At 40.9% G+C, this 24,151-nt stretch overlaps 1 protein-coding gene across 1 annotated transcript; it reads right to left on the bottom strand.

The window, feature by feature from the left end:
- Positions 1-1,762: 1,762 nt before the first annotated feature.
- ttyh3a (tweety family member 3a) lies at positions 1,763-23,533 on the bottom strand. The gene is made up of 15 exons (XM_029509459.1): positions 23,184-23,533; positions 22,502-22,724; positions 19,259-19,428; positions 17,455-17,566; positions 17,105-17,325; positions 16,366-16,461; positions 15,128-15,200; positions 14,180-14,255; positions 11,185-11,240; positions 10,479-10,571; positions 9,650-9,742; positions 8,754-8,890; positions 7,265-7,438; positions 6,787-6,862; positions 1,763-3,897 (listed from the first exon to the last, which is right to left on the bottom strand). The coding sequence occupies exons 2-15, from the start codon at positions 22,625-22,627 to the stop codon at positions 3,826-3,828; spliced, it is 1,575 nt and encodes a 524-aa protein (XP_029365319.1). The 5' UTR covers positions 22,628-22,724; positions 23,184-23,533; the 3' UTR covers positions 1,763-3,825.
- Between the last annotated feature and the right edge of the window lie 618 nt (positions 23,534-24,151).

The following is a 24,151-nucleotide window of genomic DNA, read 5'->3' as shown; positions in this document are numbered from 1 at the left end:
CAATAGATAAACTCTGTTCAATGTCCGTACTGAAAAAACATAGTAGAACAAATGGAAACTCCAAGCAGCCATACAGGCAGGGGACCAATCTAAACATTTTTGATATGTTTTGGAAAATCAGTAATGTTGTCTAGGAATGACTTCTAGTTTCTTAAACATACAAAACCTCTGGGGTTACGTTATGCTACATTATTCCGGGTGCCGAATAGCAGAAATGCATTTAGATTAAAAAAAAAAGTATGAATCAATCTCTGTAAGAATGTTTGAGATGCTGCTGCCGTCCGATCCAGGCTGATAAGACATTCGCATTTTTAATTGGAAGTCTGGCGTGTCTCCTGGACGTGGTGCAGCTGCCTGGCATTGAGGAGAGCCGTGGTCTGACCACCTGGCGGAGGGCCCAGCCAGACCCAGGAAGTGTCCTTGTGGTGGGAAGATGAGGGGGGGTGGGGGTGGGGTGGTGGTGGTGGGTACAGGCACCCCCCCCCCCACCTGTCACTCAGCGCCTCACCTCAAAGCATTAGTAATGCATTCCTCCAGTCCAGCAACAAGCAGGGTAATTCAATTTCCTCAACAGTGCGACCGTGTGAAATTTCATTTGCATCTCTGGGCCTTTGAGTAAGACGGATTGTTTAAAAAAAAAAAAAAAAAGAAACCCCTCAGCCTACGTCATGCTTTGTTTGTTTAGTTCAGCTCCCACAATAAACAGCAGGGAGCCAAGGAGATGATGTAACCTCCAGATTCATCTTTTGGAATCCAAAAAAATTTATGAATATACTGTCAAAAATTGACATATTTTAATATGAGTTTATAGTTTTTAACCAAAAAATAGAAAGTGGAACATTTTGAGACCAAATAATAAAAAAGATTTTGATTTGGCCCAAATATGTGAAGATACAGAAAAGTTAAAGCCCAAAAGATCCTGTCCTCTGTTTTTTCATGTCCTATTCCAGCCCCAACATGAGAAATCAGTGTTTGGGCCACCAGCAGCTGGCGGATGGTATGAAGGAAGCTGATAAAACCAGACTGGTGGGCCGGTGCTGACACTGACCTCCTGCCTGCTGTCAACCCAGAGAGGTCAGAAACACAAAACTGCCTTTCTGCTCCATTCAGAGTGCTCTGCACGTCATGCCAGAGGTCTGTCACAGCACAACCAGGAACTCTCTGCAAAGAAACACCACTTGGTACGAGATAAACTCAGATATTGGACAAAGTCTCATATTTACCTTTTACCTTTATATTGAAGCCGTAAATCTGCTGGTAATTCATATTTATCGTCACTTTAAAACTGTTCTTGGCCAACATAAAATAAAACTTCCGGCTATTTCAGACCAAAATGTCTTTGTGGAAGAACGTCAGGCTCTCCTGCGTCTGTAAACAACCAAAAAAATTAATTAAAAAATAAATAAAATAGAAAAAACTGAATTTCTGTGCTGCTCATCTCAGACTTCAAACAATTTAGAAGATGAACTTCCTCTGCTGCCTTCACAGTGGCCAACCTGAAAAATCTTATTTCACATGCACACCACACTGAATATCATTAAGTACTGATAAAGAGCTGCTCTGTGGTGATCGGGGCCGACCACAGTGAAGTTTTGCTGCTACCTAGTGTCTGTTCCTGGTCAGGATGACAACAGAAATCCAGTGAGCAGGAGCTCTACAGTTAAGGTTTGTTTAATTTTAAAACACAGCATTCAAGCTCCATATAACCACAGGTTTTACATGTACACTTTTTAGCGATTGGAAAATGATGTACCAAAAAAAAAAAAAAAAAAAAGAGCCACAAAAAGTAAATCTACAATGATTTTTTTTCCCAGAAAAAAAAGAAACTTATCTTTACCATATTCACATTAATGAAGCAACACATTTTGCGTGCTACAAATTCTAAATAGAAATAAAAACCACCTATAGCCAAATCAAATAGAAAAAAAAAAAAAAAGAAGTGAAATAAGATATTTAAGAAACTAAAAATGACAATTTCAGCTTTTTTTTCCTTTTTCTTCATTTTGTAAATGTTTACAATCTGTACAACAGCTCTGTGTAACAAACACAGAAGAAAAAACAGAGAAAAGATTGCCTCAGTGTGATGTCTTACAGAGCGTAGAAATCTCATCTGATCTCAGAGACGACCAGGAGCTGTCAACTTTACAAACAGGCCCGAAAGTAAAGACATTTAAAAAGATACTCGTATAGTAGAAGAGGTGTGCATAACTTGTTGGCAGTCTTAAAAGAAATAAACAAAAAACAAGCAAACAACAACAACAAAAAAACATCACCTCTTGCACATCTAAGGATATCTAAGAGAAGCAAGCAACATCTGAGTCCACATGTGAAGGATGGTCACGATTCAACAGGAATAATTTCCAGTTTACAGAGAGCAGAGTTATCAGAGTCCCTTCACAGGATCCACTCATCACTATCTTCAACTGTTATAAATGCTAAAACACATTTGTCAGACACTGCATTGCCAAAGCATTATGTTTCTCTGGGAAACTCTGAGAAACAGTGATGTCTACTTTTTCCACATTAACCTGTGCCTGAATTCCTGTTGGGATAACCGGTGAGCGGCATCCAACTCTGAACTGCTGCATTTGGTCAAGAAAGATGCTGGACAGACTCCAGGGCGAATGCGTACAAGTTCCCATTTCGGCGAAGGGAGATGAAGCTTTACAACTTTGCTGAAACATAAAGAGAATTACGAGCAGTCTGGCGAGTTGAGGACACTGTAAATTATCTTTAAAAACTCCGGAGTATTGTTGCAGAAGACATCACATCATATCATACTCCTTTGTATTCCAGTGATTCACCATCGTCTTCAAAGGGCTGCTTAAAAAAAAAAAAAAAAAGTTAATTCCAGTAGTATAAAACTTTTCCTCCTTTTTCCTTTCTTTCTTTTTTTTTTTGGATGAACGTCATCATCCCAGCTTGTCTGTCTCCTTATTAAATCCTCTGAGAGAGTGAAGTTCACAGCTTCACAGGTTACAGTCACTGCTGTGGAAAAGTGGCTCAAAAATGGATTTTTAATAAAAATGCCACAGGAAATAAAAATGTCCCAAAAAGACACACATACATACACACACAAAAAAAAAGATTTCAATTTCAGACCTGTATGACGTGCAACGCTGCAGGAGAACTGCTCCCAGACGTCAGATTTAACACAAAATACAAAAATAAGCCAATGTGCGCATGCGATATATGGTATGTTGACAATAACAGGAGAATGATGCAAATATCAGATTTGCGTTCCAAGTTCCACGAGGGGAGCGAAATCCTGAGCAACTGAAATGCTGTGCTGTGATATAAATCTATACCAGAACGGTATAGAAACATTTACTCCTCAGGTGAGAAGAAAATGGTTGATTCCTCCCATGTTTATGAGTGAGACATTAGGAGAGGTCACCGTAGAGTACGACACAAAACAAAACAACAACCAGTAATAATCAGTGTTAGCCGATGAGCACTTCCAGAGTCCTCAACACTGCAATGCCTTGTTAGAGGGGACAGTATACAGTGAGTTTATGTGGAAAGGAAATAAAAAGACTAAGTCCAGGCTCCAACACATCAGACTGCAGATAAACTCCAAGCACCAGAAGAAAATATCTGCTTGAGATTCACGAGATGCGATTTAATTGATGTCCTCAAGTTTTGCTTCAACCAACCAGCAAAAAGCTTGTTCGGTTTTGTGTTTCATGTCGAGTCAAACAGTTCATGTTGGAGCGAGGAGGCGGGAGGTGGAACAAGTGAGGGAACGAGGGATTTATGGGGGAGGAGTGATTGAATGTGACTTTAGAGATGTCAGTGCTGCAGACAGGACGAGTCCAGTGTCGACTAGTTCTCTGGAGGGGTGTTGGGATCTGGTCGGCTGTTGGCCAGGTACTTTGCCCGCATGCTGGAGGTGTACTGTGAAAGAGAAAGAAAAAATAATGAGACAGAAGAACATGTAAATCACCATTTCACTCTTTACAGCTCAAAATGAGACAGAAGTCACCTCAAAGAGTAAAAAACACTGCTGTCTTACAACATACAAGAAAAACTCCATGTAGGATTTGATTTGAAACAGAAAGGTTTTACAGCTTTTGAAAACACGTACGCGATGTATAGCAAAAAGATGAGAGTGCTCAGAGCTGTCTGGAGTAAAAAGAAAAGCCTTTTGGTAAATAAAACATCAAAAGCTGCTGTGAAGCAATGTAGAAAATATACAGATTTGACATCCACAACAGAGCACTACAAAACACGGTTCAGTCAACAGATCAGAGAGAATTCCACATAGATTACCTTTCAAACTACTGGAAACTAAAAGGGAACAAAATGATTCAGATACAGAGAGAGAACATCACCGCACCAGCTCAAGAGGACAAGGACATCAGAGCACGAGGAACTGGATAAAAAGACACCCAATCTAGCGGAAATTATTTCACGCTCTACTGTTAACCTTCGTGCACATTGGCAGGGCTGGGCATTCATGTACATATAGGATGCAACCATGCATTTTATTTTTTTTTTAATTTAGGCAGAACAAGGACAAAAAGGCTGCATTTCAAACTCAGTGGACTTTTAAACTTTAAACTAAGTGATATTGTGTTGTGATCACCCTTCAGAGCTCTTTGTACAGCCTGTGGATGATGGAAAATGTGTGCTTTGCAAAAAAAAAACAAAAAACAATGACTTACCTTAGGTATCAAAGGGAAAGGTGGAAAAAATTACCTGAACATCACACTAAGATACACTGTGCCTGCCCTTAAAGACAACAACAGTAACAACAGCAAAAAAAAAAAAAAAAAGAATACCTCCAACTTATAATTGTTTACATTCAACACCAATAACAGTTCTCCATATTACACAATCAATGACTGAATCTTTAACTATTTTAAAATACAAGTGTGTCGTATTTCAATGTGTGAATTCCCTTTCAAACCCCAGAGAGTCAGAGCAGCTCCAAATGATCAGTGAAACGGTTTAATAATCTGATGATCTGAGTCCTTCAGTCAGATCACAGTGAGCCTCAGGGCAGAGTTACAGCCTCATGTGTTCCTCCCAGTGCATCTGTGGTTCAGGGGGGTGCAGGAGATCATGCAGCCCAGGACCACAGGAAACAAACATTAGGTGAGACACCATGTGGGACTGGAGTCAGGACAGAAAGGGTCGGGTGGGGGTGGGGGGAGGTGGTTAAGGGTAAGGTGTCCAACAGCCTGTGGGGGAACCTGAATAGAGGGTGACTATAGCTGGGAGTTTGGGTGGTGCTACACAGGAGGAACAGGCCAGCAGGGGGAGGAGGCAGGCATGTTTTGTACCTGTTATCTTAGCAGATGAGGTTACCAAAACGATCTTGAACTCTCCGAAGGCTTTAACTGCCAGCAGTGACCGCTGTTACTGTCCGCGGCAGTCAAATACAACTGGATGGATTTGCAGAAAAACAACAACAGAACGACAAGAAGAGAGTATAGAGAAGTGACATAAAGCAGCGTCTAGGTCCAAGCAGACACACAGACACCAGGGAGGGCAGGATGTCTGGTTGAGGTTCAGGCCAGGTGGTGGTAGGGGGCAGGAGGCTATAACTGGGGGGGGGGCTATTAATACATTCTCTAACATTGTATCAACATCTGAAAACTGTCTGAACTTTCCAGAAAAGTACTGGCACAATTAAGTCTCCTTAATTGTGAAGAATTCTGCACACTGGCCATCATTTCAACTCACTCTGTTGATGACATTTTGGATCACAAAGAAAAACCAAAAACAGGAAGAGTAACAGAAGATTTGGGCAATGCACAACACAAAACCAGATGTGATACTGAGCTCTGTTTCCTGAGGCAAAGTCTGCTGCCATGAAATGTGCACATGATGTTTATCTGATGAGGTCTTTATGGCCAAAATGTCATCAGAGTGCGTGATAGACAATGTGGAGATTGTGTTAATGGCGTACATCATTTCCTACGGCAGTTTAACACTTCACAGATCCTTGTGGGGAAATGTATTCTTGTTTTACACCCCTCTTCTATAAATATGCGTGAGTCTCAGCAGTCAGTTCTGGGAGAGATGAAGTGAGACTATGTTTATTAGAGTTATGTATGAAGAATCTTTATATACAGGTTACCTAAATGCCCAATAGACTGTGGCATATTCTTAAAACCACGTTTTTACATGAATGAAAAGGTAAAATGCATGATTTTCTTATGGAAGTAGAAATAAACACAGTAAAGACTCGGGTTCTACCTTCTTTCCACCAGCTGAACTTTCACAGGAAACCAAGAACCTTTGGAAAAAAACTTAAGAACTAAGTGCTATTCCAGAGCGGTCCATCCCTGAATGGTCAAACAGACTGCAGATGACTCAGGTTGTATAGACGTTAGTGTCTAACTTCTTGATGTTCACTGACATTAAAACAAAACTAGGCTTCACTGTCAATGTAAAGCCTAGTTCTAAGGAAACCAAAGCCTCCACAGGCACAATTACACAGCCATCTAACATTCAGGGGATTGTCTGCTGGAGAGAGATGCTTTGTGTTTAGAATTAATCATTCGATTTCAACTCAAACATCTGACTTATGTAATAAGTAATAATAAAAACAAGACAAAGCTCAACATGATGACTCTGATGTAATTTCATTTTCCTAATCTTTAATTTTTACAAAGTTTCTGCTTTAGTTCCTGAGTTTTCTTCCTCTGGTTCCATAGTTCTGAGAGTATTTCACACATCCAAAACAGAAGACAGCCAATTTCCAAAAAATGGATGCCAAATGACCCAGAGTTGCTTTTACAGCACTTATGTTTTTACAGGCAACGTGACACTTACCGAGGGGGGAGGGGACTCTCGTCCGATCAGAGGTGTGTTTTCACAGCGAGAGTTCTGGAAGTTGGCGTTCTGAGCCCTGTTGAATTTAACACAGTGGGATCAAACACAAGCACACAAGTAGAGAGCAAATCCCTCTACATTGGTTTCCAGATGTGAAACAGTACACTTCATATATGAAACTCTCCAACTAAGACACAGGGGGGATCCCCCTCCCTCACTTTCCCTTCACTCATGACAGAGGGCTTTGGGTTTCACCGGCATCACAACTGGCGAGCAACAGCTGCATCTACTGGCCTTGGCTTTCTGTAAAAGAAGCCAGCCTCTATCTGGGGTTGCATAATCTGACTCCGGAGAACAAGAAGTATCTCATATCAGCCTCCCTGTATTGAACATAGCATGTGGTGTGAAAATAAATTAACTGCTGCTTCTGTCTTTCATTTTGTCCTGCTTTCAACTCAAATTCAAAGAGGTAACATACATGTACTCTGTAACAGGTGCATTGCTGACAGTGTGGGCGGCAGCAGGGATGGAGGTCTCGCTGCCGTAGCTGCTGCCGCAGCTATACAGACTGGGCATGTGTACCCGGTACAGGTTATCGTGGTTTTGCCTTCCTCCGGGACTCAGAGACTCATCCTCACTGTCCTCATCACTCCTGCAAATAACAACACAACACTGTAACATCACCACCAGAGGGAACCCCTGTCCAAACTAAAGCATGATAACAAAGGAGCACAAAAATGCCACGTGGTCACGTTTATTCTTAGTCACGTTTTGATTCAGTTTCATCACCGCCTGAAGGAGAAAAAAAAAAACCAACCAAACAAACAAACAAACAAACAAAAAAAAAAAAACTAAATGAGCACTCAGCCGAGGCAGTTTTCCACTGACCTTGATGAGTCTGAACAAAGGCTGAAAGAATGGACTCATGTTTTCCATTTCTACAGGAAAATGAAAAGTCTTTTCCTCTTAATACTGCAACAGCCCAATAAATGCATCTACTTACTGTCAAATGAGGACAGCAGATTTCTGTTGCAGACTTTTCAGACTGTCCAATAACAATAAAAAAAGAACATAATGGGCTGAATGACGATGGAGCCTGACTGCCTCTAGTGGTCATGGGAGGAACAGTGCATTTCCTGCATCTCTAATCCATGAGATCATAGAATTACATTAAGAGCAGTTTACAACACATTTTCAATGAAATATGTTTAAGAAAAAAAAAGTCACAAGTACTAATAAAACCATAAAATTCCCAATGTTCAATACATAAACATGAATAAGTTAACATTTGAAACTGTAATTCCAGATGGGATAAGAGGAAGAAGGTTGAATGTTTCATTATGATTGTACAACAGCGCAAGCTTAGCAGCAACCACTGAGAAAAACAGATTGGAAGCTGGTAAAGCTTCACTTTATAACAGGAAGCTCAAGCTGAGATCAACCTGATCAACATGCCCCCCAACGGTAAGGAAGGATCAGTTAATTATGCGTTGCAGCTGAACTGACAGCTGTGCCTGGGAAAACACTTTCCTTGTAGCCTTCTCCAAACCTTATCTGGTACAGAGAGGAGTGAGAAATCATTCTGATTGCTCCCCTCTGCTGCTTCAGATGACAGCAGCCCAGGCAGTAGTGGTGATAGATTTAGGCTGGGACAATTAGTGGGGATAACAGGAAGAAATCTATCTTGTCCCATTGGTAAGCACAACATAAAAATATTACACAAATATATTGATGTTTTCCCATCTCTTTATGAATTGCTTCGTCTGCTTCATTCCCATGCCATGTTAAAACAAAAAGCGTTAAAAGGAAATGCTCCAAAACCATAATTAATTGATAGGGTTACCCTCGTGAATTATTTCTCCGTATACAGTGTCGTACACAATGTCAGCTTAAAAGCTTTCATGCAGGTTCCTATGTAGTTGTTAGTTGAAGGGTATGCATTTGTGGGAGAGCACTGGCTGCCTTACCTCTTGCCCAACCAGGTGTGAGGCACACTGCAAACAATGGAGGTAAACATGAGAGCGGTGACAAATGAGAAGAACACCAGGTAGATGAGGCCTTCCAGTCCATCGTAGCACAGACCTGTCATGGCCTGGACGTAGTCCTGCAACAAGAAGAGGCACAGATTTCACTGTGGGATGTATCAAAAGCGTATTAACAGTGTCTGCATGCAAACATCTGACAAACATATGAAAGAAAGAGCAACACAAAGCATGTAGAAGTAGCAAAAAGCTGGAGTTTCTGTTTCTAAATTTCACCATGTGGATTCAAGAGTCTTTAAAATGCATCTGCATTGAGTTCTGATTTAAATTAGGTCAAACCAATGAGCTCACTGCTGGCAAACTACAAGGAATACAGTGCAGTTCTACCTTGGATGGGAAATAAGCTCTACTCTCCACAATATTGAGACTGCAAATCTTCATTTTATATGCACTGTGCTGCAGAAAAACATTTCATCTTCTACTGAAGACACTTCTTTTTGAAATAATAAGCTTTGGCATGATAAAAGGGGGTTAGTAAAGGGACCAACAAAAGAGCTCCACTTGCACATGTGCACGTAGAACTTGGAAACCTCTGAGGCAAAGTCCTCCAAAGCTGAGTAAGAGCCAAGTACTCATCATTCAGCCCAGCTTCATAAATGGTTCACTGCTAGCATCAATTGGACGAGGACTTGGACACAGGAAGGCAAATGTTATCTGCAGTGACAGGTGTAGTCAGCAGCACTAGCACAAAGGAAGGGCTATTTTGTAATAGCTTGGCTCCTCTATGAAGATGTCACAACATATCAATCCTTGGATCCACTTTAATCAGACATGGTGGGACCCTACAGTCTTTTCTTGTAAGCCTTCTCCTCTCTGCTCACCATGTGCAGGCTACGACAGTCTACCAGCGCAGTGAGCTGATGCAGGCTGATCTCTGTGGTGTTCAGTATCCCCTGGATCACCTCCAAGCTTCCCTGAAAATGAAAGAGGTGAAAAATCCAACTTTGGCATCTTCACATGATAAAATTCAGAAATTCTCAATGTCTAACGGTAGAAAATTTAAATCACTGTCTGTCAGTGATTGAAACAGTCAAGAATAAGGTAATTTTCCTGCAAAAAGGAAAGAGACAAAATTTCAACCCTTATCTATTCTATGCAAATTTTTCAGGGATGCGTACCTCATCAATATGCAACAGGGCACAGTGGTTCCAGCTGAAACCGCAGATTTTTATGTACGATTTGCTGTTTCTCCCATTCTCATCACAGTTTCAGCCGAAAATACGTCAGATTACCTGATAGAAGTGTTTCTGCAACATCAGCACATTTCTCTGTGCGGGTATGTGTGGTGAAATATGCCCCCCTCTCTATTCCCAATGTCAGCTCTCATTTGTGCCTCTGTCAACATAGTGTAAGAACCAGCGGTGGACAATGCCAGTGTTGTATTGACAAGGCGCAGTGAAAGCCTAATGCAGCCAAATGGACATAATGCACATCCCAGGTGGGCCGTCAGCAGATCTTTATGTGGACAGGTGCGCTTCACTTCTCTGCGGCCTAGTTGTTTAGTTCCATTCACTGGGATATTCTGTCATCACAAATGGTACAAGAATGGAAGGCTTGTGGCGCAGGGGTGGGAGAGGGGTTACTGACACCCTGTAATTTGCCATTTCTAGTAAAGGGCACATTGATTGGAGAAGAGGGCTGGAAAGGTACCTTAGTTTGCTTATACTCTCCGGTGGCAGAGCGAAGAAGTTCAGACACATCATCCTGCATCTCCACTAAGGCTTTGTGGCTCCCGGAAAGCTTCTGAAAAGAAGCATAAATACTGTAGCAGCACAGTACATCCCAACAGTCTCTTTATTTTGAATCATTACTGAGAACCATAAGCTGTCTCCTTTTGTAGTCAATTAGACGTCTTGTGAAAGCCCTGCTGGCAGTTTATAGATGTGCATTTAAAGATTTTATATACAGCGTCTTTTTCTATATAGTTATACTACCAATAAAAGCTTGGACTTCAGCAGCACTCAAAAGTTTTGATTTATTCATGTGGCTTGAGAGATAAAATGCAAGTAGTACATAAAAGCAAACTACGGATTCCTAGTGAAAGTGACTTTCTACTATCTATAACATCCCTAAAGTCTGACACAAATACTCTGAAGTTGGAACATGCTATCAGTCCAGAGACATGCAGGAAAAGCTGCTCCGCATCATTTTTCCTACTGGTAGAAAAGGAGTATTGTACTACTGCATGGGAAAAAGTCCTCTGGGGCTGTGGGAGTGACTCATTGTGCCCACTTGAATTCTTACCAGGAACAAGGTCAAACAACAGGCAGTGGATATGTTTGATATGTTTGATATGTCTGTGCATTATTTTGATCCAAGCAATTAGCCAAACAGTATTGTAGAAAAGTGAACAAACCTGTTGGAAGGGGTTGGTTTGTTCCGAACTGCAACTTATGTAGTACTGCAAGATTTCTGTGGGTAAAAACAACAGCAGGAACAAGACTATGTCAACAAAACCATGATACAAGGTTCAAAATAACAATTATTTACATTAACGAATAATCTTGACACTATCTTCACTGTGAAAAGAAAATCACAAAAACTACAAGAATATTTGCAGCTTAAGTTCCTAGTGCCTCGTTCCCAGATCCTACTAAAATTTCCAGAACACAGACATTTTTGCTTCCTCTTTCCTGTTGCTGGCAGACACACATGACATCCCCGCATCACACTCTACAAGTCGTGTTTTTGGTGTCTACCAAAGCCTGAGGGAAACATCGCAGCTCGCAGTTAGTTTGTACCTTCCGGCAGTTTGGTGGTGGGAAGGTTGTGTACGGGGGTTTTTAGACTTCTACCCTGAAAACAGCTTCCTACTTAGGTTGAAATAAACACGACTGTGCAGTGAGTGATTCAAAACAGCAAAAGTTTTATGCGGAGAGCTAAGCAATGAGCTGAAACTCACTATAAAAGTTCTGTAAAACCAAGGCAAGCTGTAGATTCAGGTAATAACTTGTGCCATTTAATTCAGGAGCTTCTAATTTAACACTGAACAGTTTACTGCTTCAGGTTCTACTCTTCTCTTCTAGGAAGGAAGCCAACTGACATTTTATTTTACTTTCTACATCTGTCTTGTCATGATCCCTGCTGCCCTGTTCAAGCTTGATCGCTTCTGTAACTGTACACCCACTGAGCTAATCCTGAATTCTGAGGCAAAACGTTCCAAGACAATCAAGTTCGCATACACATATGAATGAATTAATATCTTTTTCACTTTACAGAGCAAAACTTCATCAACAACACAACACACAGCCAGTGAGAGGTTTAATACAACCCTTCTTACTGCACAGAGCCTCCTGAGAAACACCACAAAGAACAGACATCATCTCAGGATCCTCACAAATACAACATAAACCAAAGCAAAGTTTTGGACTCTCTCATGCGATTGCTACCCACTTCAATTATTCAATTATTTCTTTTAACACACAGCAGAGAGTAGGAGTAGATGAGAAATGAAAATGTGACTAAAAAGCAACAGAAACATCCACCAACACAAGCTGTGGGAACACCAACCAAAACACACGGTGCACGCACACAAACACACACACACTGCTGTGTCAGGAGCTTCTTTCCCACACAAGCTTAGCATGATATGAGAATTTCCGGTGTTTTTTTTTTTTTTTTTTAAGCATATCAAGCAAGCGTCTGTCGATGCAGTTCTCATGCATACACCCACACATGCAAATATCAGGAAGGGCAGATTTCCTGGAGTCTAACTTTCGGTAATGGATGAAAAAATTGATTCCTCATCGTTGGGCCAGGGCTACTTTTTGTGCCATTTGGTGCCAGTTGTATTTCTTCTCTTGCCTCTGTTCCATATAGCAGTGAATAAGGAATTTGTTCTGCTATGGACTCAGTGACGAAACTTCAGCTAGTGTGCCGTGGACAGGACACAGAGATTATTCTATTTTACGATCACACTGATTAATAGCGAGCCATTGCTTCAGTCACATGGAAGTCTGCTTATTGGACAGAGATTTGGCAACATATTATCCCAGCAGGTTAAAATTTTTGGCAGGGTTAGGGAGTCAAAACAAATCTGTTTCCAGTCGGCAGAGCTTCACATAAAATGCTTTTGGAGTACTTTGTTGTCCTAAGTTTTCAGAGCAAGAGAAACTGCTGGCTGCCAAATTATCAACCAAACTGAATAAACAAATGTTGCAGGGAGAGACCGACCTCTGAATAATTGCTCAACTTTTCATTTTCAAGGCCTTGTCTTGAAAAATAAAATCTATATAATATATCAGATGCAGCTTTTGTTTGTAATGGCAGCATTTCTTTGTAAAGTGTTTCAAAAATGGAAACAGTAGAATACCAGAGAAGTATGAGAGATGAACTCTAATTCGCTGCTTGGATTTCACCCAAGTGTCTTACACAAGGAGGAGAAAGCAGTGGGATGAAAAATCACAGTTAGGTTTGTTGAAATGATGCATGCTCAAGCAAATATAATAGCTATCCAGGGGCAGGAAGTAATAAATCCACTGAAGTATTAACAAGCTTTATGCTATCAAGGGCTTCGTCTGGTGCAATTTCACATAGATGAAAGCTGAGAAGGAAAAATATACAAGAATCAATTGAAAAATATTCTATAAATATTATATTTTAACGGTTATTATAGGCTTATTAACATGTATTTGTTATTCTTTATTATAGGTAATATTCATTCATAAAGATGTATTTGAATGGCTGAATACGTAACAAATGTTTCAGGGAAAAAATAGAATTGAAAATCGCCATACTGCATGAATCTGCCCTGGGGGAAAACACAGCTTCATGGCAGCAGAATGACAGAAGATCAGATCAACCATACAGTGCAAGATTTACAGCTGATGTCTTGACTTCTGCCTTAAAGCTTGAATTGTGCATTCAAAGAGTAAGCTCCACCTTCTAATTTGGCTTCCTTAGGCAGGAAATATAATGTCCCTGATCCTCTTCTCCACTGTCCTTATCTCCCCTCATACACTCCACTCCACACACACACACACACACACACACACACACACAAAGAGAAATCCAAAGCATAATTTTCCCTCTTACACGCATCCCATCATGGGACAGATTGAGCAATTACTAACATGAGGCGCGACAGAGAGACTTTTGTATGGCTTAAATTGGCAGCCCATTGCTCTCTTGACCCTGCTGCAGATGTGCTAGTAAATTTAGAAGCCCTTTATGTGCCATGAACAAGACCAGGCCCCCTCTCTTCAAAACAATGTCCTCTCACTCCTGCACAATAACATGTCTTCAACATTAGAGATGACTAATAATCATCATTTTAGAAATGGGGAGGGAATACGAAAACCATGTCTTTAAAACCTTTAGTGAGATTACTACGTGGTATATGTGATTCATACCTTTATTGATGACTCCATACTGGTCTGCTACTTTTGTGACATATGTGTCAGGAGCAACACAGAAATCACTGGAGGTCTAGAAAACAAAGACATGCTTACAGTTATATTTTCACTTCATGTTTCCAACAATGAAATTAAACGGCGTCACAAACACGACAGCAGATGCATCATCTTTGATGTAACGTGCGCGTAATTGATCACAGTATTAAAAACAGAATGCCACAGGCTGTGAGCAATCACACAAACTAAATAAAGCAGATTTAGGTGTGAAGTTTGATTCATCTGCATGGGAGGAAATCCTCCACACAAATGTTTTATTTGCACAAGCATTCATATTCGTCGGCATTTCTCGTCCCCCTGGGGAATAACGGTTTTCGAATTAAGTCCTTAAAACAACAATGTGTGCTGTGGTTTGGAATCAAGTAATTCTTTTCTTCTGTGTGGCACACCAAATTAGCTGCTTTGGCCCTCTGAGAACAAGGGCTGCCATACGGTGGTTACTGAGCTAATCCCAGTTGTTTTGCTTGTGATCAGCGGTCTTAATCACCATCATCAGACTAAAGGATTTTTGAAAAATGCTGAGTAAAGAAAATGATAAAACCGAAGTATTTTGCAGCATTGCCTCATACAATAATTTGTGAAATCTATACTTGGATATTATTAGCATGAATGTTGGAGTTTCAAGAAAACAACATTTTTATTTAAGATATAGTTCACTGCCTGTTTATGTAGTGCCTTGGTGTTGATATTTTTAGGATCACCACTTTATTTCAGCACACATTTTATAAATATTTGAACCCTTCAACCCATTAAATGAAACTAAATTCCCCTCCAAGGCAAAATTCTGTAGTCACTGACTGCACATAAAAATCGTGTTATCCAATTACACACCATGAACTGTGCAGCTCTACCTGGAAAACAGGATCATGCTCTGATGGAGACACTCACCGCAGAGACGGCCAACTCCAGCCCCAGGGAGGCCCAGCTGATAACTAGAGCAACTACACCAAACAAGCACACCCTGGGGAGACCAAGAGGAGGAGATGGAGGGTAAGTGTCTTTAACCTGCAGTGTCATTCATACATACATCTACAATCAAATACAAAATACAAGGAAATGTGTTTAAGATGATTCATCAGCCTTTCAGTATGTATCAACTGTTTGCTGTGATGTTTTACATTATCACATTACATACAACATTACATCAGTCATCCTTCCTAAGTAAAATACCATTTTCATCTCCAAATTCTCAGAGACTTTGTTTAATCAAATGTGAAGTCATACTGTGATAGTTCTGTAATCAGTTTGTCGATTAATGGGAAATTAATCTGCAACTTTGGTCAAGTGATAAAATGTTTCAAGACAATTCAAAGAAAAAAAATGTCAAGGTGTTGTGGTTCAAGGTTGTACAATATGCAGATATTCTGGATTCCTTTATTCCTTTCGTAGACTTGGTATCTTTTGGGTTTGAAGTGTTGGTAAAATAACAAAATAATTTTAAAAAATGGCATTTGAAGACTCAGGCTTTGGGATACTGTGGTGGTATTGTGAGTTTTCTGACAATCATTAACAAAAATAATTGTTAATCCAAAGGAGAAAACAAAAGATTACAGGACAAGACCTTCGAGGGCCAATCAACAGACTGAGACAAGTGATTAACGATTAACTATTTAAGAAAATGCAGCTGAATACTGATATGTTGGAAAACCATAGGACACGATTTGGGGGAAAAAAATACTAAGAAAATACTACTGAGGAACATATGAATATATAACCATTTCTGAAAATAAAGTTAGTGCAGTTGTAGCTTTATTGCATGCTCCCATTTTTCTTCTCATTGGTGTATTTATTAATTTTGACTGTGTTTATTACAAAAGAGTGTGTATCCAGTATAGGGCAGTAAAGGGCAAACCTTTGGAGTTATGTGCATCACAGAGTATCACAGGAATCATGAAAAACCTTCAGCTATCAAGGGGGGGGCTAAATTAATTGTGATTGGACTGATATTTTAGTGTTTTGAATACAAATTACTGACTAATCTGTACTGACAAGGAGGCTCTGATGATTCGGGGGATTCATGCACATTAATTGCTGCTCACAGCGTGACAAGGGCTAAAACAATTTCCCGGAGTAGAATCATTTTCCCTTAAGTGTTCCTGCGGCCATGATCTCATGATGAGACTCACCCTATAAGTGTACCCTTGGAGTTGCGAATGAGGCCGAACAGCACCAGAAGGCAGATGAGGACATCGAACAGTAGCAGCCCTATGTAGCCCAGCCACCTGTGAGGACAAATGCCATTAACACCAAATGGCTGAGAGCTGCACAGCAAGCCATTTCAGTTGAACTTAATCTTAGAAGCAATAAGAATAATTTCTTCTTGCAAATTAAGGATGAAAAAAAAAAAAGTTTTTCCTGCGAGAAGTATGAAACAATTACCATTGAGATAAGACTTTAAATACATTTGATTTGGATGATGTCATACACCTCTATAATACCATAAACACACAGTGGGCCACTTCCATACTTAAACCTTTTAGGCATTAATGTGGGCAGAGTCACAACACTGTTTCTGGAAAGCCTCAATGAAGGTTTAAATTTCTGCCCAAGTCAGATGTCTGTGCTCACACCTTCTTTATACTATGGATTCACTCATGCTTGGTTGCAGACATGTCCAACAGTGTTCTCAGACAACACTGTCTCACCAAGGAAAATACTGACTCGCTTTCAACCTTTCAAAAACATGTGAATTCACAGATGAGTGACAGTCTGACAATTACTGAAGGAGTGTGTGGCTACATAGTCATGGTATTTGGATGGATGCAATGTTGTTATGTCTGCCAATGCAGCTGCTTCTACTCTCTGTTGCACCATAGAGGAGCCAAATTTAAGTTTTCCTTTAGTTCTTTTATTTATTAAACCTACCTGTACCAGTCATATAGTTCAATCGTGACAGCCAGCTCTTCCAAGGAGATGCTAGTGTTGTCCCAGAAGGGAATCTCCACCATCTGTCTGACCAGCTCATCCAGCTGGCCTTCAAGCTTTTGGACTATGGATAGGTAGTCAGCTTGCCGCGCATATTGACCCTCAAGCTGTTGCAGATTGTCATCTACAGTCTGGTTCAATGAGGATGTACTGTCATATACCTAAAATCATTAAAGGGGCAAACAAGGATTCACTACACAGCTCTACTGCCAGAGAATCAGAGGACTGTGCATGGCAGGAGGTTGATTAATTATTAAATATGTTGGTATGATTTGCACTTTCAGTCTTACCAGCTTCTGAACCCCTGTAATTGTGCGGTTTGCATGGCGCAAGGAATATGTCAGACGATTCACTCCATCACAAGTCTCGCCGTTCCCATAGAAACCGACAGCAATGCCAGCACTGAGGGGAGACAAAAGGAAGGGAGGGGAGACAGGATGGTGAGGAGGAGGGATTAGCTAAAAAAGACAGAGAGGAGACAGAGAAGAGAGCGGGCGAAGGGGGACAGCGAGGCAGTGGGAGAGGCGTGTGAACTCCACATTAACCCTGTCGGCTCAGACCACAGTCAACAGGCTCCTTTCAGCTTCCAGCAGAAAGACTCCATACAGAACCATGGAAACACAGAGGAATGGACCAGCTATGCTCCAAACCCCACACTAGGGCTGACAAAGGCTGTACTGAGGCAGGAGATCAGCTCTCATTTACAGAAACAGACCTCAGGTTGCAGGGGAGAAAAAAAACAAACAAAAATAAAACTGTTCTAGTACCAGCAAAGGCAGTAGTTTCTACAGGTACATCTGCAGGAAGTACAAGTTAACCTTGATGCATTGTAAAGAGTTAAAGCTAGTCCCACATTTATTTCTGTGTACGTTCTCTCCATTTCAGAAACAAAAAGCAGTCTATCTAAAGATATCTCTTCCCGTGTCGCAGCTGCTGGTCTTCTTGTTAACCTCAATCCAATGCCAGAGTGGATTTTATCGAGTGGGATGATAAGCGAATAATTCAAAGCCAAGTGTAACAGGCTTCAGCCTGCCATCAGTGGGTTTTCCCTTTTCCTGGAAGGTTGCTCATCTCTTCCTCTCACACTTTGTACATACTGCGAGAGAAAGGGTGAATGGGAGCAGTGTCAAAGTAAAAATAAAACTAACCTCCCTGCTGCAAAGTGCACCTGTGGAAAGTGTGTTGCGCAAAAAAAAAAAAAAAGAGAGAAGACCCTTAAGACAATCCATATTCTCAAAAGAGGCTCAGTGCTTTGTGCAATGATGTAGACAGTGAAGAACCTCCTGTCAAAGAACCAAAACAAAAAAATATCTCTGACTTGGTTTTACTTGCTCTCACTAAAACATCTGTGTGTGGGTACAAGCACAAACTGATACAGTGATTATGATGCAGTTCTTGTACTCATCAGGTCCCCAAGCCCTTTGTGCTACTCTGAATCAACCGTGATGGCTCTCCAGTGGCTCGACAGAGGGAGGAAGACAGGAAACAAATGTAGTGTTGAAGAGTAGAAAAAAAAAAGGGTACAGTTCTCACACTATTGCTCTTAAAAAAAAATAAACCTTTGAAGCCAGTGTATATAGAATTGTGAATGCCTATACATGAATGGAAATAAACAATCCCATAGCATTTATGTACATTTCTAACCTGTGTGGTTTGTGCCTGCTCCAACCAGAAATACATGAGCATGTAGCAGATTTAATTTGACCTGGGACTACTTTATGTTGTGAAACTCTTGATCTTTTTATTTCATGTGAAAATAATGAGGAGAATGAAAGAAGTTCAGACCTATTGTTGTGGGGGTTTTTTGTGTCCTGAGGACGCAGAGAGCTGATTATTGTCTCTCTGGTTTTAGTGCTGACTACATGATTTAAAAATTCATCTACAATTGTCAGCCTGATGTCTTGCTTTCTTCCTGTGTCTTTGACTTTTGGTGTGTGAATGCAACTTAGGTCGCATCGACAACAGAACTGGGGAATTTCATTGGCATAAAATGCACAGTATGCACTGTAAACCTTTTGTTGCTGTTAAAAACATGGCAGGTGGCTTAAAGCATGATCATTCTCTAGCATTCCTGCCACTCATGTGTATACTCACCTGCAAACAAGTGTTGCTATGATCACGCACCAGGCTGTGCAACAGCAGTCAGCGTTGGGTTGTTCTATGTTTTTGTTTCGGCGGCAGCACAGACAGATGGAGTAGAAGAGCAGAAATAGGAGGTCCAGGGCCAGACAGGCGAGCGCCACACCTCCTAATAACAGGATGGACTGATGGACAGAAGGGTGTGGTTATGGAAAGTTCACTACTGACATCGCTTTCATGTCAATAACAGTGGAGATAGTGGCCTACCAAAGTTTCCCCGCAGAAAAACATCTGAAGAACTGAGTGCCAAATACTCTGCCTTAATGTTTTTCCTTTCTTTTCTTCTCTATATAAACTGTTGTTGATTTGTCTCCATCACAAGCTTTAATAATAAACTCTGTACATCAAAAGGAGCTTATCATCTTTCCCATGTCCTAAATTAAAAACTGAAGGTGGGTTTTGTGTACATGTATCTTCACACTATAATTAGGAGAAAACATCTTCGAAATAAGATTTCTAGGATCTTGTCCTGTCATTTGAAAAGAAAAAAAAAATAAATAAATGAGTAGGCAGCTTTTGAGTTTGATGAGGTACAGAACAGTCTGTTCATTTAAGACCAAAAAGTGGAAAGCTAATTGTGGACTTGATCTCCTAGAGACAACTGACAAAAGCCTCAATGAAAGGGTTCATTTGAAGAGAGATAGAATTACAAAACGCGTGTGAACAAAAAACAAAGAAAGAAAGAGAGAAAAAAAGAGAAAAGATAAATACTCCCTGGACAGTTCTAAAGGAAAATGCTTATTATGGCATTATCTACGATCTATTACCACTGTCCTCGTCGCTCTTCACGAGCAAAACTTTAAAGCTGGCAGCACAGTATGATACAGCAATAGTTACACATCTGAGGCAACAACAGGACTTCCTATGTAGGTCAGACAGTGGGCCCCTGTGCCCAGTGTTTACTCTTGAGGATTCAGTGCCAGTGCAAATTTCCATCCTACCACTGTTTTGAAGGGGGGGAAAAAAACAATCTAATTTTTTTCAGTTTCATCAATGAAGCATCAGAGCGACAGCTACACCCACATTGCGTTATGGCTGGACCTGTTCATGCCAATGAGGGAACTCGGTGTCGTGAACAATCACAGGCAAAAGCGTTAAGTTTGCCCAGTTTAGTGTTAACTGTGATACATACTAGACAGACTTGCTAATCTGTCACAAATGCCAGTGGGTGATTCCGCTGCTGTATGCTGCAGCCAAACTGGATTCAGTGAGTCCAACAGGAATCCAGTAGTAAATGACTATGTAGCTAGTACGTGCTGCTTTTGATGCATTGCTTCCATATGACCTGTGCAACATAGTGACGTACTCCATGAGTGAGCACCACTAACAGTTCAGCCATCTGGACAGCTCAAACCTTTCCCTGAAGCCTGGCTGAGAGCAATGCGTTGGCTATAATTAACAGCCTGTCATCACAGTGGGTTAATAATTATGGTTTAGCAAGCTGGTCTAATGATAATCACTTTTATGCTGTTCTTCATGAGATAAATGTGTGAAAGGAACTATATCAATGTGCTTTAAGGGTCAAATTAGTTGTGTGCATTCAATTAAATGTGCATTATGGTTTGATCCAATCCATTTAGCTTCCTCTGAGTAGTCTCATTTTAACACTGATGTTGTTTATGTCCAGCTTTTCACTGTTCATGCTGGGCGTCACACAAGCACAGCTGCAGTCATTATCCAGTCACTGAACTTGTCCTATATTTCTCCAGGAAAGGCTCACAATCATACCTCAGAGAGCTGCAGCATAACAACAGTAAGGTTGTACAATTGTGTTTTTTTCCGCAGCATGTGGGCTCCAATGCCACCTCAGGTAAACAAAAGGCTCCCTTAAAAATGTTAATTTTGTCTGAAATAAACCTCCTTCCCACTAATTCGTGGTTCAAGTGAAGACTCATCTAGCATCCATGTAAACTGGACAAAGTGGAACAAGGTTGTTTTTTTTTTAAACCACATGAATTGTGGTCATTTTCAAGAAATGATGAGCGCAACTGAGGACAAATGCACATATGGAGCGTGGCTTCCGTATTTTCAGGAACTGCAGTACATTCTGAACTTTCTGAATCACACATTCAGAGAAAAGGGAGGAAAACTGTTGTGCCATGTCACCACTAAAGCTTCACCCATTTCCAATTCTGTGTAAATCTTATCTATTGTCATCGCCTCTGCCAGTACTTCCTGAAACTAGCAACACTCTCATTGCCATGTCTCTCTGAGCCCTTCTAAGAACCTCAACACCATAGAAGATTTTATAACACATTTTCAAAAGGAGAATCACATAGCGAAAATCCATTAATAAATGAAGTAAAGACCCTGGATTTATGACCAAAAACAATGGTACATTTAGCTCTTAATATTCCTATGACAAGCAAAAAAAAAAAAAAAAACCTCCCCCCCTTACCAGACACACAAAGGATTATGTTAATTGAACAGTTGAATCAGCTGTTTCCACAGAATTTAGGTACTAACCAACTTCTGATCACAGAGTGGTCACAGATGGTAAGGGATTTTTTTGTTGGACATAAAACCAAAAAGTCTCTCTAATGCAGACCACCCAAAGGGGGGGGGGCGATGACAGACATGCGCTAAAATAAAATCAAATATCACTTGACCTTATAGAAAGAAAAAAAGATTCTCATTAATATTAACCAACTGAACAAATGTCAGGCTGGTCTTCCCTTCCCCCATCTTTGCTGTACACCAGGCTGTGACACCTTCTGGACCCTTGCTATGAGTTTAACCTCTTTAATCTCAGTAGTTAAGGGTCTTTATTGCAAAGCACTTGAGAATTAAGCCACTCTTGTGGTACAGAAAAATACCGGCATATCTGCAGCACTGAACTTGATATTTGAGAAAATTTTGTTTAGGGTCACTGAGGACAACTTGTGTGGCTTGGCACACACACTATACAATGCCAGGTGGCTTGTGTCTGGAAAAAGGTCAAGACGTGGATAAAACAGCCACACACAGATGGTGACATGGGACAAAATGTGACAAGAAAGCACAGGTGGAAACGGATCATCTGCCACTGATCAAACTTATCCACACCATCCCCATGAAGGTGGACACTGAAACAATCAATCTGAGCCTGAAACAAGTATTATTTCTAAACACCACAATCTGAATGCACGGGCTGACTGTCAACGCCAACTTTTAGGGTGATCCCAGTGGGAATCAAATGAATCAGGGCGGTGGATTTACCTGTTGATATGTCCAGTCCTCTGGTTGGAAGTCACTGCTAGTTTGCTCGAAATTGAGGTTGAAATGGGGGAGTCTGTGCAGCAGGTTCACCCACCATGGAGGAGAGTAGCTAACCACCGCTGCCATGATGTGGAAAAAGTCAACGCGTTTGCGCTCAGAGGAGGAACAGGCAAGGATGCTTAAAACTGGAAACAGGCAGGGGAGTCCTCTTCGTGCAGTTTGTCTAAATCCGGGATGGAAACAAAGAAAAACGAGCGTTATAGCTCACCAGCATCAGCAGCTAGCATACGTCACTGACAAGCCTGTTAAAGTTCAGCTGTTGTTTTCTCTCTGCCAATCAAACATATTTCATTATGCACCGAATACACAATTACAAAGCTTCGTGTGCTTTGCTCTATTATTTACTATTTTCAGTTAATGCTACACAACTTCACGTGCGCGGGCGCGCACACACGCAAAAATATAGTTGACACGGGGTTAGCCAACCTAGTTAGCTTGTTAATCTGTCAACTTGAGTTGAGTCGCTAAAAGGGATTCCTTTTACAATACTAATAGTAATAATAATAATAATAATAATAATAATAATAACACTCGGAAACAACAAACCACCAAGTGCCGAGATTCGTTTAAATCTAAAATAAAATAAACAAATAAAATCTAAATCCGCTTTGGTTAAATGTACCCGTAGTGTAGCTAGCGTTAACTCGGCTAACGTTAGCTGGTTTAGCCGTTGGTTAGTTCAGTCCGCTGAGAGTCGAAGAAGAAGAAGAAGTCTGCCAAGTTCCTCTGGACATCCTGCTCTACGGTTCTTCGCTTTACATCCTGCTTTTGTCCCTCTTTGCTGTTGTTGTTGTTGTTGTTTTTTTTAATCAGTTGGTTGATTCCCCCGTTTCGTGTCTTGAACTCTTTTGCACCCCTTCCGAGTTAAACCTCCATCCAGTTCCCATTGAAGCGCCGGGAGACTGGAGCCGGGACGGCGGCTGATCGAGGCACTAACCCAGCTGGAGAGCCGCCCGGCCCTGCCCGCACACAGCAGCGGCTCCCCGGCACAAAAAAAAAAAAAAAAAACTAAACAAAACAGGCCGACACCGCCACCCAGAGGCTGCTGTCCGGCTACTGACGGTCCAAACATTAAAAATGTGTCCATACATTATGTTTTGTGACTGAATCCTGCTGGATATCAAGCAAAAAAAAATCAACCTGATCTCCTAAAGTGGAGCTATGTGGATATTAACCAGCTGTTTTATATCTCATATGCCACAAGTATCGACATACATTTCAATATAGTTCCCCATTGCTGAGCCTATTTTGTGTTTGTAAACCATTCATCATCTAATCTCTACAAAAACGAGCTGTGTGTCTGTCGTGTTTGCAGTAAAGCACATTGCAGTGTAAAGATGAAGCAGCATGTCTCTGTATGTTACTGTCTGTTGTGTGAGTGATGCATGTAAGTGAATTTCCCTCAGGATAAATAAAAAACACATATCTATCATACCTATAATATTGAAATAATATAAAATTGCACCTGTATATGAGCTGGGATGTAGATGAAGAATACAGATGGAGGTTGCTGATCTACCAGTTTTCTGCAGCTTGTCTTGAGCAGCATGGAGGCGTAGTGGTTAGTGACGTTGCACAATAAGAATAATG

The sequence above is a fragment of the Echeneis naucrates genome, chromosome 8 (genome assembly GCF_900963305.1).
Source record: "Echeneis naucrates chromosome 8, fEcheNa1.1, whole genome shotgun sequence".
Classification (NCBI taxonomy): Eukaryota; Metazoa; Chordata; class Actinopteri; order Carangiformes; family Echeneidae; genus Echeneis; species Echeneis naucrates.
Note: the sequence above shows the minus strand (reverse complement) of the source record. Positions and strands in the feature narration are given on the sequence as shown.